General features: G+C 37.1%; 1 protein-coding gene across 1 annotated transcript in view; it reads right to left on the minus strand.

The window, feature by feature from the left end:
* Positions 1–15000, minus strand: part of LOC137634349 (G-protein coupled receptor GRL101-like) — a 376114-nt gene that overhangs the window by 234196 nt on the left and 126918 nt on the right. Inside the window, exons 4-5 of the mRNA XM_068366747.1 lie at positions 13868–13990; positions 11043–11141 (exon numbers count right to left, since the gene is read on the minus strand). Coding sequence (XP_068222848.1) covers positions 11043–11141; positions 13868–13990 — 222 coding nt within the window. The remainder of the gene's footprint in view (positions 1–11042; positions 11142–13867; positions 13991–15000) is intronic.

Here is a 15000-nt window from a genome sequence, read left to right on the forward strand (position 1 = left end):
TCGTAAGATGCCAGTGAGCATCTGTTGGATCATATTGAGACTATGTTTGCTTCTTTTGGTAAAAGGGTCCTTATGTGTTGCCAAGTAAGCATCCGGAACTTGTTGTTCTCGATGAACTTGTTGAGTGGAGACAAGTCTAGAATGACTCTGAGTTTGTCTGAGTCTTTCTTGGGAACACAAAACAGCCTTCCCTGGAATTTGATGGATTTTGCTTTCCTTATTACCTTCTTGTTAAAGAGTTCTGAGGTATATTCTTCTATCGAGGGGTGGAGGGTTGGAAGAATTCTGGAAAACGGGGGTGGAGTTCTGTTCCATTTTCACCAGAGTCCATTCATTAATAGGCTGTGGACCCAGGGATCGAAGGTCCAGCGATCCAGAAGTGATACAGTCTGCCTCCTACCTGGAACCCTTCTTTGGATGGGAGGTCCTGTGGATTTGTTTCCGTGACCACGTCCTACTCGGTTCCGTGAGGAGTCACCTCTGGGTGAACTTCTCTTAGGGCCATTTCCTTTCTGACTGGGCGAAAGGAAGTCGACTGCCTCTCAAAGTTGGGGTTAAACATTCACGACTGTTGTTGAGGAACCATCTGGAAAGTGGTCTGAGGCATCATGGTCATAGTCACAGCAGAAAGTTGTGCAGGTCTGCGTGGTCTCCTTGTCTTTTTATTCTTGGGCTGGGGACCTCCGTCCGAGTAAGATTTTCTCTTTGAGCTCATGCCACACTTTTGGAGAAGGTTCCAGTTCTCCATGATTGTTCTGGCTATGATCTCTTGGAGCAGTTCTTAGTGGGAAAGGGTCTTTACACCAGATGTTCGAGGTAATCAGTTGCCTTGGTTCGTGTCTTCTGGTTGCTGAGACCAAACCGAACTCTCTGCAAACTCTCCTCGCTCTGAGGAAAGCATATGTCTTTCACAAGAGTAACCATATGGGACTTAGCCAGGAAAATGTACATTTCCAGGGCGTTCTGTAGACCTGCACTCATTTCCAGGCAGTTCTGATGAGAAAGGGAGGCCGCAAGTCTCTCCTTTGTCTCCTGTTCCCTCCTCAGAAGATGATCTGGCAACTTCGGAAGGTTCTCAATGAACTGCTGGCCTGCTATCTCTGGATACAACTTAGAGACGGAGAAGGTTAGGTGGACATCCTTCCACTTCTCCTCGCAGGCAGGCAGTGCTATAGAGAATGGTTTGCATTCCTCTAGGGTTGGGCAGGGTTTGCCCTCGTCGACTGCCTTTACGGCAAAAGTCTAGTGCTTTCTCCGAAAAGAGGAAAGAGATGGAGGAAGGAGCACAGAAAGGTGGAATGTCTCTTGCTCAGTGCTGAAACTTTGGAATTGGTGTACCTGGCTCCTTTCAAGGTTTTCAGGAGGATGGTATGCGCCTTGTCATGCTCGAAGACAATGACCTCTTTGGGTACCGTTTCCTCACAGGTTGTATGTTCATCCCGCAGTCTCACGTAACATTCTGGGTAGGCTGAAAAGTTAGGCCAGAACTCAAGATCTTCAAACGGTTTGGTCCCCAACTTCTCCGAGACGAATAGTTTCCTATTCATAATGGACATATGCTCCGCATACCTCCAGGGGTTGGTTTCGGAGCGGTGAGAGAGATTCAACACTTTAAGGGGCTTCTTAGTGGAGCCCTTGGTAGGTCCCGGGTGGTCCGCTCTCTCTTGCAATAGTATCTGTGGCTGTCTGAGTGATTCTCTCATCGTCTCTTGTTCCTTTTGGAACAACTCCATCATGCGTTGAATCAAAGTGAGGATCTCTTCGTTCTTGTCGGCATGTGCCACTGGTTGTGGAGTTGGGATTGAAGAGGTTGACAGCATAGGTTGGTATGCCATCACGGGGAACTGTGGGTCTTCGGTTGCCGTTGAAACAAATCCTTCTTCCTCCGCTTGTGGATGTTCCATGTCTTCTTCAGGGCCTCCTTGTAGTCAGTCCTTCTCAGTGTAAATGGACACTTTTGACGTCCTTTCTTGGTGGATGTCCATGATTTCCAGTGCCTTGTCTATGTCAGCATCGATCTTCAGTTGTATGAGGGAAAACTGGACCTGTTCCTGGGGGACCACCGTGTTTGGTAGAGCTTTGGGGAACAGTAGGCCCCTTAGGGAGTCGTGGAGTAAGTACGGTCCCTGAAAATTCCTTTGGAATCTACTTACCCATTTGCGAAGGCTCTCCCTCGCTGTATCTCTAGTCTCTATGTTGACTGAGGGGGCTTCTCCGAAGCTGTTGGCCAGCAGGATCGAACAGGTGGGGTAACCCTTTGGGTCCCAATACTTGAGGACTCCCGACACGATGCAGCAGGAGGCATGCGTCCTGCACTTCGTGTGGCCACAAAATGCTATGCCTTTGTGCTTGCAGGCTAAGGCTGCACACTTCTCTATTGGCTCCTCCTGTAAAGGAAAAGGGGCTCAATGAGTATATAAGTTTTTATATCAGTGATATAAAAGCATACAATCTTTATCAATAATAGTAATTACTATCGTTTATGGTAGCTTAGGATAGTAAGCTTGAAAGGAAGTAGAAAAGACACATATCTGTGTTTCTCCTCCCAGGCCGTTGCTGAGACCTCCGTCAGTAATTAATATTTAGTTTCCCTGAGAAGGAGAATACAAGGTAGGAGTGAACTCTTGGGACTAGAGTTAGAGTTAGTAAGATACTATACTAAATTTATCTACCTGTAGTATATATTAACACTGATCGGTGTTTTTTAAGGTCCTGATGATCGAAATAAACCATCTGGGTGTTGAGGGAGTACTCAGCCTCAACACAAAATCGTGGTCCTAACAATAGACTGCGACAGGAAACACAGAGTATGTTAGAAAATATGTGTACTACTGTATAGTTGTATACTGTAGTTAGCCGGCGGCACTGCCAGGGTTAGGTTAGTTCCTGGCGGCACTAACTGATAGAGAGAGAGAGAGAGAGAGAGAGAGAGAGAGAGAGAGAGAGAGAGAGAGAGAGAGAGAGAGAGAGAGAGAGAGAAGCATTGAGAAAGGAGAGATTCCTATTATTATTATGGTTAACATAACAACTGGAAGTGTAGGAGGACTATCAGGCCGCCTACTGTCTCCTTGCTAGACTGAGAGTTCCAATGGAAGGGATAAGAATCTGTCTGATTGTGGCTTCCACCCATCCACAAAAGGTCTGCTGCCACCGGCAACAATTGTGTATGGCAGTCCAAGGGAGGGCTGAGGACTTCTCAAAGTATGTTAGGTTTCCCACCGGTAGCCGTCAGGGCCGGCTCAATTTCCCCCCCCCCCAATGATATTTACTTCCTGTGAAGGAAGGAACTAAGGGGGGAAGGTGGCTGAGGCAGCTGAACTAACTGCCACCGGTTGGGTACCAGCCGGTAACGCAGTCAACCTAGCAAGCCAGGATAACTGTCAGAATACCGGCGAAAGAGTATTGTGACGGCTATGACGTCACTAAAGGACAGAAGGGGGAAGGGTGAGGGTCTTGTATTTCACTGAAATGAGAGATGGCGGCAGGTATGAACTGAAGAAGCATGGCTTCCTGTGCTGACGACGTCGTCGGTGGCAGAGGAAACATGGTTCCTTTGCTGGCGACATCATCGACGGCAAGACAAGGGCACCCTGAGTTCGTCACTATCTAAATCTAAGAAAGAGCTCGACGGTAATGAAGAAGACAGTGGTTGCCGCCTGTAGTGGCGGCAGCACTCAGGGAGAGAGGAAGGGTTTAGCCTCTTTTCTCTGAGAGAGAATGTATATCATACCTTATCCATAGATTCTAGAGAATGTAAGTTCTCATCCGAATCAATAAGGAATGATAGGGTGAGGCTAAACATGGGGAATTACTTTACTAACATATAAATGTGCGAGAGTAGTCTCACTCTGGTAGGATCCCAGCCAAGGTTTGGTACCCCCGGGGCTCCCGCCGCATACGATCAGTAAAGTCACAATCTAAATCTAAGAAAGAGCTCGACGCTAATGAAGAAGACAGTGGTTGCCGCCTGTAGCGGCAGCAGCACTCAGAGAGAGAGGAAGGGTTTAGCCTCTTTTCTCTGAGAGAGAATGTATATCATACCTTATCCATAGATTCTAGAGAATGTAAGTTCTCATCCGAATCAATAAGGAATGATAGGGTGAGGCTAAACATGGGGAATTACTTTACTAACATATAAATGTGCGAGAGTAGTCTCGCTCTGGTAGGATCCCAGCCAAGGTTTGGTACCGCCGGGGCTCCCGCCGCATACAATCAGTAAAGTCACATAATAGGAAGTGGAATAAAATTCATATATGCAAGATCACCACTTGTTTAATTTGCATAAATAGCTAACATTATAGCTTAATACCGGGAAATGTAGTCCTACTGACTAACTAAAATGCAATAGTAACGGGCGACTGCAGTCGTAAAATGGCTGCCTCCGGTCTGGGCAAGGCTCACCTAAACACACTTAAATTATCGAAATTTAACTGTGAAAAGGGAGACTAAATTTATACACAAGAAAGAATTAATGCTCAACTTTCCAAAAGATGAAAATGCTAGAGATTGCATGATGAATATTCTAAAAACTTGTAACACAACACCGGGTTAACGGGAGCACAACTTGTTTAGAGAGGTACAAGAAAAGTAATGGCGTCGTAGTAGTAATGGGGAAGGAGGTCCACCGGGTACCTAGATTGGCACCCACTTCTTCCGCCACTCTTCCCCTTTCATCAAAGAGTTAAATCTATTCGGGGTGAAGATTGCTATGTGTCGTATCTAAAAATACGTCCCCTGATATTATGCGATATCCCTATTTGGATACACGCGCCAGGAGCTAGAATCCTGGAGACCTCGGTTTATTTTTCTGGGAGTATCACTGCAGCAAATATCCCTTAGAAGGCTACCTAAAGGAACCCTTTCATCAGGACGACACGGCCTGAGCCCCCCCCAAAAAAGAAATTACACCCCTGATCAGGATCCTGTAAAAACTAAAAAGGATTAATCTGGATTCATAGACTTTGATGATTTTAACAATGTCATTTCCTTTTCAAGAATGCGCTGTACTGAATATGGAAATTTTTGAAAAAAACCTATTCGCTGCTTTCAAAGACAGTACTGGATTCACTACATTTTTAACAGGATTAAAATGCCAACTTCAGAGAGAGAGAGAGAGAGAGAGAGAGAGAGAGAGAGAGAGAGAGAGAGAGAGAGAGAGAGAGAGAGAGAGATCATTCTATATGATTGATAGTACCATTCTATATTAATGCCTATCAGGGGAGAGAGAGAGAGAGAGAGAGAGAGAGAGAGAGAGAGAGAGAGAGAGAGAGAGAGAGAGAGAGAGATCATTCTATATGATTGATAGTACCACTCTGTATTAATGCATCTCAAAGTGCAGCTTTAGGGAGTATAACATTTTCTCACAATTTATCTATGGAAGCAATAACAAGAAATTAAAGTTTATCAGTATAATTTTCGGTTTAGGAAAATTTACCATTGATATTATTACCATGATCGTTATGAAATGAATGTGTGAAAATTTATATATTTAACAATGCTGACGATTAATAATATCTAAATTCATATGGTCTGTTCAATATTATATACAGTAAATTCTGAGCAATAATTTACAAACTAATATTACTGTTACTTCATTTGAACTATTCATCGGTATTTGGAATATCTTGATTTTGTAAATTATGAGGCAGGGAGTAAAAGATGAAACTATAAATGGAAATTCTTTACATGCCTTTTCAGTATTTTGTCAAATGAAATTGTAAAGCATTTTCTATTTAAAAATAAAGATAATATAATTTCTTTTTTATACTGTAGATATTTTGGATAATACAGAATAAAATCTAATTAAAATTGAGAAATAAATGTTTTTCGTCAAGTAAAGGATTCACTTCCTCATTTCCAGTTTTTCCATGGAAGCAAGCATGATATGCGTTTATAATAAGTTTTCCAACATACATTATAATACATTACTTGGCGTAGCTCGTGCTATAATTAATGGAAAGAATTAAACGTACTTCTCTTGTTTTGTTTAAAACCAGCAGCACTTTAAGTAACAGCCTATGCCATTAGTTGGTCGCTAGAAATTTCTCAGCGATTATGCGTTAAGGTTTAAATGCAGTGCAGTTATTATCATAATAATTAACATTAATTTTGTCTTAATCAGTTAGTTGTCAGGATCCAGCAAGTCAGGTGAGAAGTTTTACGAAAATGTTCCAAAAGTTAGTCCTCATCACAGATAAAAATTAAACTTCGGGACGAAGTAGTGGAAGTGGAATGTACTGTACATTCTCGAGAAAGGTTTGCAGTGTACAAATGTTTTGGCTGTTATAGTTCATTTAAATTAGAGAAAATATATGGATTGATTGATTAATTGATTTAAAGTTTTCAGGCATCCTGACATCTAAGGTCATTGACGCCGAGAAAATATATGGAACAATTTTCAAAGGTCATAAACAAACAATCCTGTCATATAATTTCAGATTGTGGCCTGACATTAAGTTTACATAAACACAAAGAAAACAAAAATAACAAGAAAGTAGAGCAATAAGCAACCAAAAAATATATGCAGAAGTAAAACTAACCAAGAAATGATACATGGCTCCTTCTGTAATAATACGGTAATCCATCAACAATGATGATAAAAATAACGTATGTGGTTAACTATTTCTTCTGTCATGATTAATAAATGTGTGTATGTATGTAAATATATATATATATATATATATATATATATATGTATATATATATATATATGTATATATATATGTATATATATATATATATATATATATATATATATATATATATATATTTAAATATTCACAAAATGTAAAAAGTAATAATCATTTTTATTTTAATCAAATAGAAATTGATTTCGTCACAAAACCCGACTTTAAAAATGTCATTATCTTATTCAAACATATTAAATTATATTTTTAGCTAGTGCCGCTATTTAAAGATTATATCAAATCAATCTCGCTTTTATTTTAAAAGGTGCACACCAGCTAGAAAGTTGGGAAGCGTTCATCACATTTACTTCGATCCATATGGTAATGCCCGACGTTTCCATGGATACGGCAGCGAAGCTACCTATTGAACTCCACACATGTGCGCTATGATTTCAAAATTAGAAGCAACTCTGGCAAAAACAATACAAATTTTAATGCTACGTATGTTCTTTCCTCATTCAAAAAGACTAAAGCGCTAAATATAACTAGAATCAGGCTTGCACGAGGATGTTGCGAGAATCTTTAGCTGGAGATTATTCACAAAGGAGATGCTGGACATTATAGACACAAACTGTTTGAGTTAAACAAAAAAGGAACAAAAAAAAAAAAATCGTTTGTTGACTTCAAAAAAGAATTACTTTTTATTGTTAACAACTCTAAGAATAACTCAACAACAGTATGTAAAAACGCAAAATGGCACGACTCAGCTAGATATGATTTAATGATGTAAGTTTGAACTTCTAAACGCTATGGAAATGTAGGGATAGACAGAGGTTCATATATAAGTGCCGGGAAATGTATTGAAAATGGAAGAAAATAGAAACAAATTATTCCATGCATCGGTTCAAATATCTTATTTGTTCTACTGTAGATTACATGCTTAAGCAATAATAAAAACGTATAATATATATAGTAATGCAAATACGCATTAAGATTCCAGTAAATGTCAATTACGAGTATTATAGTAAAAGTTTTAGTACAGTGATTGAAGCATAAAAAAGTTCAAGGCGTATAAAAATAGTAACATCAATAATAATAAATGAGAACTGTACAGAATTTCACCAAAATATACAAACACACAATGGAAATGCAAACAAATCTTTAAACTACTTTCGATTTTGGAAACGTTTTACATGCTGAAATCATTTGGAAATGTAAAGCCAGATTATGTTTATAAGTTAGTACAAGTGAGTATTAATGGACATATAGTACATCTTTAGACATATATAGATAGATAGATAAATAAATTTTGACAGAAGGCTACATACACAATACTTCACCACTAAATTCAGAGAACACAAGTGCAGCAAGAACGGACGGAATAGAAAGTTGTCCCATTATTTAAGTCGATGAGCAAAGTTTGTAATATGTTATTGATGTTACAAACATTTCCTAAACGATTTGCATATCAATGAGGAAAGCCACACACATTGTTTTTTCTTTTTATCATATGACCGAAGGTATATAGCCTTCGTGAGTAGTAAACGAAAGGTGGGAAAATTATCTAACGTACACCGAGACATCCCTTAAAAAAAAAAAAAAAAAAAAAAAAAAAAAAAAAAAAAAAAATAGCCAGGTTACAAATAATAAGGACTTGGAGATTAGAAGTGCATATCGTACCTAAATTACTAGTTGGGAAAGGTGAAATGCCGGTAGAGGTCGCATTTTTCTTTACTTTTAGAGCGGCCTGACATATCTCCATGTATATTAGTCACCCCTAAATTAAGATTGCCAGGCACCACACCATCTACAATTGCAGACAAATTTCAGCACTTTGTATATGGACCATAGGGAAACAGCAACATCTACTGGAGTTTTGACTAAGGTAGTATCAAGTGACTGTGTGTACTCTTTCCTCTATTTTCTTACTTATAACCTCAATTACTCTTAGACTGGTGGTGCCAGAAGAGTAAGATTTAGGGGTGAGGTGGATAACCATGCACTCCATTCTTCATTCGACCACAATCTGGTGCCCATTTACAGATTATTGAATTGGTGGGTGATGGGCCTGGAACAATCATGGTTCTATCAAACGTTAGTGATGTACTCACCATGCCTGCTCACATTACTCGTATGTGATTACACCTTTAAAAGGCAAGCGTTGGGTTGTCACATACCCAAGCCATTACATACATACATACATACATACATACAAACACACACACACACACACACACACACACACATATATATATATATATATATATATATATATATATATATATATTCAAATAAGCCATATATATTTTTGATACATTAATGTCTGGATTCTCTTAACGACCTCGGGATCAGAGCCCCAGGCGAAATCACACAAAGACAAGAGCTTGGCTCCGGCCGGGAATCGAACCCTGGTCGGCAAGCTTGTATAGACAGTGACTAAGCCACTTGGCCAAGTGGCTTAGTCACTGTCTATACAAGCTTGCCGACCAGGGTTCGATTCCCGGCCGGAGCCAAGCTCTTGTCTTTGTGTGATTTCGCCTGGGGCTCTGATCCCGAGGTCGTTAAGAGAATCCAGACATTAATGTATCCAACATATATATGGCTTATTTGAATATGAAAAACACGTAAAAATGTGCAAAATTTATCATATATATATATATATATATATATATATATATATATATATATATATATATATATATATATATATGTATATATGAAACACAAATCAATAGGCATAATTACGTCAAGTCAATGAAATTTAGTTAAACAGACAAGACTTATAACAAATACATCGAAATACATAAAAAATGAAGTGGATGAAATATACTAAAAATAAGAAAATAAACCAAATACATCAATTCAAAACATTAAATGAATGACATAGGGAAAGAGCAATATCAAAATCAGAACCAATACGCAGAAAACTTTAAAAAGCAATAAAAGAATTCACTAAAAACATAATAGATATGAGAATCCATCTCTATTATGTTTTTAGTGAATTCTTTTATTGTTTTTTTTTTAAGTTTTCTGTGTATTTGTTCTGATTTTGATATTGCTCTTTCCCTATGTCATTCATTTAATTTTTTAATTTGATGTATTTGGTTTAATTTCTTATTTTTTAGTATATTTCATCCACTTCATTTTTTATGTATTTCAATGTATTTGTTATAAGTCTTGTCTGTTTAACTGAATTTCATTGACTTGACGTAATTATGCCTATTAATTTGTGTTTTATGTTCACTTTTTAGCTCCGATTATGGGAAATGTTGTTCCCGAAAGCTTAGCAAATAAACTGTCCAAATGTTGAAGTATCTGCTTTCCTTCGTCTTTCTACTAAACCTCAAGCCATTAATTATATATATATATATATATATATATATATATATATATATATATATATATATATGTATGTATATATATATATATATATATATATATATATATATATATATATATATATACACACATATGTATATATATACATATATATATATATATATATATATATATATATATATATATATATATATATATATATATATAAAATATGTATATTTTTTTAAAGCATTATTTATATCAACTTACCCAAACCTATTTTAAATTTAGCGAACAGACGTAATGATAATAAGAAGCCTTCTAATTTATGTACCATAATTACAGTGAGAAATGGTTCGAGGCGGCGCAAAAAAACTGAAATGATATATTCGTAGGCAATTCTTGAAAGGCATTTCTCCTACCAGGTTAAACTGATGTCCTGATCAAATATTCTGACAACGTCCAGACCAACATAACACTGTTATTTGTCAAGGGATTGAACTACAATACTTATGTTTTGTTTATACGATTATAAATGTTTGATTGATCATCAAACTGGAATAGTGACGCAAAATGTCTTGGCTATGTACTGACTTCGAGAAATGTCTGTGGTTTCTTTATTTAGAGGAGAAACGACTCCACATTATAAATTACTTTACATTTTAATATATCATCATTAATTTTAGAAATCAGGGAAAATGGGTTTTAATAACAAAATAATATTCCGGACAAAAGACCACGGGCATTAGTGTATCCTCTTTTAACCCACGTGGAAGAAGCTAATATACAGAAGCTGTCTGATTATAACTTTATTAAAGCTTAACTAATCAATCTGGCAATATTTGTCGGGATCTATTTATTGAAATTAGAGAGAAAATGTCGACAATCATTGTACACCATCCAAATCTTACATAAGTTACTTATATAGCATGAATCTATAAATTAATAATAGGTCACATGCTCAAAGTTTAAAGGTCCATCAGGTACCTGACGAAGGACAGATTCAAATTTGCAACAACTAGTCTCGGACGATTCCCTCTGTGCATTTAAGACGCCCTTCAACACGAATAACGAAAATGAACAGATACACCAACTCACAGTGAAGCTCATCTGCTTGATTATCAGCACAATCGGGCCAGCCGTCACACCAATAATAACGATGAACACGAGCCCCAGATCCACAGATAGCGAAGTCTCCTGAGAAAGACAAACCATTCCATTAGCGAAGAGATTGGTAACAAATTTACTCAGCTAAGCAATGGCAATTATGCTAAAGGAAGGGTATGGTAAGTTAAATTATACATGAATAATGGACAAAATGAGAGACATCTTAAACAATTGAGTCATACTATGACTCGAGAAGAATTGTCAAAAAACGTTTTTTTTAAAAAGGGGAAGACTTTATATGTAATACTTTTGAAGAGAAATAATTGGCCATATAACTTAAAATTTATTCTGGGTCGTAAAAGAAGAGGGCGGAACTCGACTGCCATACCAAATACATATCAATCTTTGGTTATTATTATGATTATTATTATTATTATTATTATTATTATTATTATTATCATTATTGCATGCTAACCTACAACCCTAGTTGTAAAAGCAGGATGCTATAAGCTGAAGGGCTCCTACAGGGAAAATAGCCCAAATGAGGAAAGAAAATAAAGAAATAGATAAACTACAAGATAAGTAATTAACAATTGAAATATTATATCTTAAGAACAGTAACAATATTAAAATAAATCTTTCATATAGAAACTATAAGAAAACAAGAGGAAGATGAATAAGAACAGTGTGCCTGAGTGTACCCTCATGCAAGAGAACTCTACCCCAAGACAGTGGAGACTATAGTAGATAGGCTAAGCACGACCCAAGAATAGAGAACAATGGTTTGATTTTGTAGTGTCGTTCTCCTAGAAGAGCTGCTTACCACAGCTAGGGTTTCTTCTCCCCTTACCAAGAGGAAATTAGCCACTGAACAATTACCGTGTCGAATATTCGACTCAACAGAATTAGTCCTGCTGATATTAAGCATCTGATGACGTCACATGAAATGTGTCTATCATTTTATTTTTGTTTCTTCAATATTTGGATTATAGATGTATTTCATTATCGGAAATTGTCACTTCAAAGATTTTCTTATTTCCTTTTTTTCCCTTGTAAACAAATTTGTTTTGTTTGAAAATTGTGTTAGGAGTTCAGACTCGACTTCGACTTTCGTTTATCGAGATTTACTGGTTATTGAAGATATTTATTAATAATAGAGTTATTGCAACATTATAATGTTAATCAATATCTTTTACCATCTAGAAATGTAGCCCCTGTTTACTACCTTACGACCAAGTCTTTGTTTCATCATTGTATTAAACATACGAACAATGTCTTAAGGTTTGGGAGAAATCTCGCCAATTTTGTTGTTGTCTTGTAATCGTGCCTGAAGGAACATCTCAACTTATTGGCACCTGTTGTCGCCGGGTTTTTAGCAGTGAAGGCATGCCTAATTTATTGAATTATTATATTAGTAACGCTAGGGTGTGGGTGAGTATGTTGTGACGGGCCTGCTCGATGTAATCCTCTATTCCAGTTGATAGCATAACGGCCTTATCTTAGGATAGTTCATGTTTCTAGCTGGCTTGGACCATATGCCCTAGAGGCCATTTATTCATTGTTATAGTAGCCTGATTTAGGCTATACGGTAGTTATTGTTGCCGAGCATCCTATTTTATATTTGACCGTATGATCTTAGGTTAGGTTAAACTAACCCACATCGTTCACCTAATATTGATGCATAGTTTATGCTAGTGATCTAATAGGTTAGGCCTAGGTGCACATTTGGTAGGCTAATACCCATGCGGCTATTATCGGCCTAAGGGGGGCCACGGTACGTTACAATTATTATTTCATTTTGCGGACCCATTACAGTTCTTGAGCAAGATTAATATAAGAATAAAGTATTCATTATCCGTATCCAGTATCAGGCTAATAGACTGAGAAGCCTATTAGCCTAGTATCAACCTTTCTGTTGTAACATAATCTACACGAAATTATCCTTTTTATTCCATTGTTACGTATCGCCTTGATTTCGTGCTATTTTGACAACATGCAATATATGTTTAATCTATATACCAGTATCTATTTGCATGATGCTTTGTGTTTTTCTTTTTTTTTCTTGCTTCAGGAATCATTACTTTAATGGTGTTTCCTGAAAGATACATGTAGATGTTAAGATTTGACTACCTTTGCTCCTATTAAACAAAAGAGTTTTGAATTGATTAACCTACTCAGCATTGTAAGGTATGTGAAAGAGACATTTGTTGATTTGCCTCAACCCCTTTTACCAGTTGCCTAATGGAATTGTTATCATCCATCTTATCCGAGTAGCATCAATTCTTTTCATTTCATTGCGTAGTCAGAATTATCCAACTTTCCTACAAATTGCAGTGCAGTAGTTAACCCCTGAGTGAAGATGAATTGTTTGGTTATCTCAAGTGTTGTCAGGTGTATGAGGACAGAGGAGAATATGTAAAGAATAGGCCAGACTATTTAGGGTAAGTGTAGGCAAAGGGAAATTAGCCGTAACCAGAGAGAAAGATCCAATGTAGTACTGTCTGGCCAATCAAAGGACCCAAAAACTCTCTAGCGGTAGAATCTTATCAGGTGGCTGGTGCCTTAGAAAGCAGATCCCAAAACTATGAGCAATGACCTCATGTAAGATTCCATACTATCCATAATATAGTTGCAATTTCAAATTTAGTGGATGGATTTATGTGAATTATGAAAGGAAGAGAAATCCTAAAGATAAAGGAAACGGAGAAATTATATCGAAAGATATTTAACGTTTTTAAAAGATGAAGTTTTGTAACTGACAAGGAAACATGAGAAAGAAAAACATAACACTTGTATATAAATTCATGTATTCTTACCATCACTGCAACGCGTTTCATCAGACCCATCTTTGCAGTGCGCTTGTCCGTCACAGACACGTCCAGGTCGGATACACTGTCCATTCGCACACTCGAATTCTGATTTCCAACACTCACGGTGATCTGCAAGACGTAAAAGAAAAACAGATAAAAAACCCTGGAGAAATTAATGCAATATTAAGTAAAAGTTATTATAGCAGTAACTACAAAAACGCCATTTTGGAAGTGTCCCTGCCTGGCGCTCGGCGCCGTCCCGCTCAAACTCAATAGTTTCTTGTAGTGTCTGTAACCACACCATCCCTGTGAGGTAAGGATGGGGGTGGGGGAGACTTTATGACTACCTGCTGAGTCTTCAGCAGATATCGCCTGACCCTTCCCGGTCCTATGATCAGCACCAAAGCCCCCTCTCCACCTAAGCTAAGACCAGGAATGAATGATGAATGAATGATTTAAAGTTGTCAGGATGCCTGAAAACTTTAAATCATTCATTCATCATTCATTCCTGGTCCTAGCTTAGGTGGAGAGGGGGCTTTGGTGCTGATCATATGTAAATATGGTTAGTCTCTAGGGCATCGTACTGCTAGCTAGGGCAATATCACTGTCCCTTGTCTCGGCCAATCATGAGCGGCATTTGAAACTTAAAATATTTAAAGATGATATGATCACAATGGATTAAAAAAAAACTAGTCTAGTAAACATTGCCAGTATCATATCAATAAAATAAGACATCCTTGATCAGAACCACAAAATAAAGAATAAAAATTGAATCATTCTCCCCATATTATGAGGTTCAATGTTACACTTAATTCACTGGAAATAACAACATGTATAAGAAATGTCTGACTAAATACTGATGAGTTAAAAGGCAAAGCAAAAACATGAAATCCCTCAGTAACAATGCTCTCTATTTAACGTTATAATTAGAGGAAAAGTGGATGTAATAGTTGATTTCAACTGAACGTCTGGGTATTAAAGAAAAGACAATATTCAGACTACTAACACAGAGAAATATTATTATTATTATTATTATTATTATTATTATTATTATTATTATTATTAATTGTTTTTATACTAATAAAAAAATCTATTTCATACTAAATCTCTGATTGATAGTATTCAAAGTAAAATATTGG

Source organism: Palaemon carinicauda, chromosome 44 (assembly GCF_036898095.1).
Source record: "Palaemon carinicauda isolate YSFRI2023 chromosome 44, ASM3689809v2, whole genome shotgun sequence".
In the NCBI taxonomy this organism is placed as follows: Eukaryota; Metazoa; Arthropoda; class Malacostraca; order Decapoda; family Palaemonidae; genus Palaemon; species Palaemon carinicauda.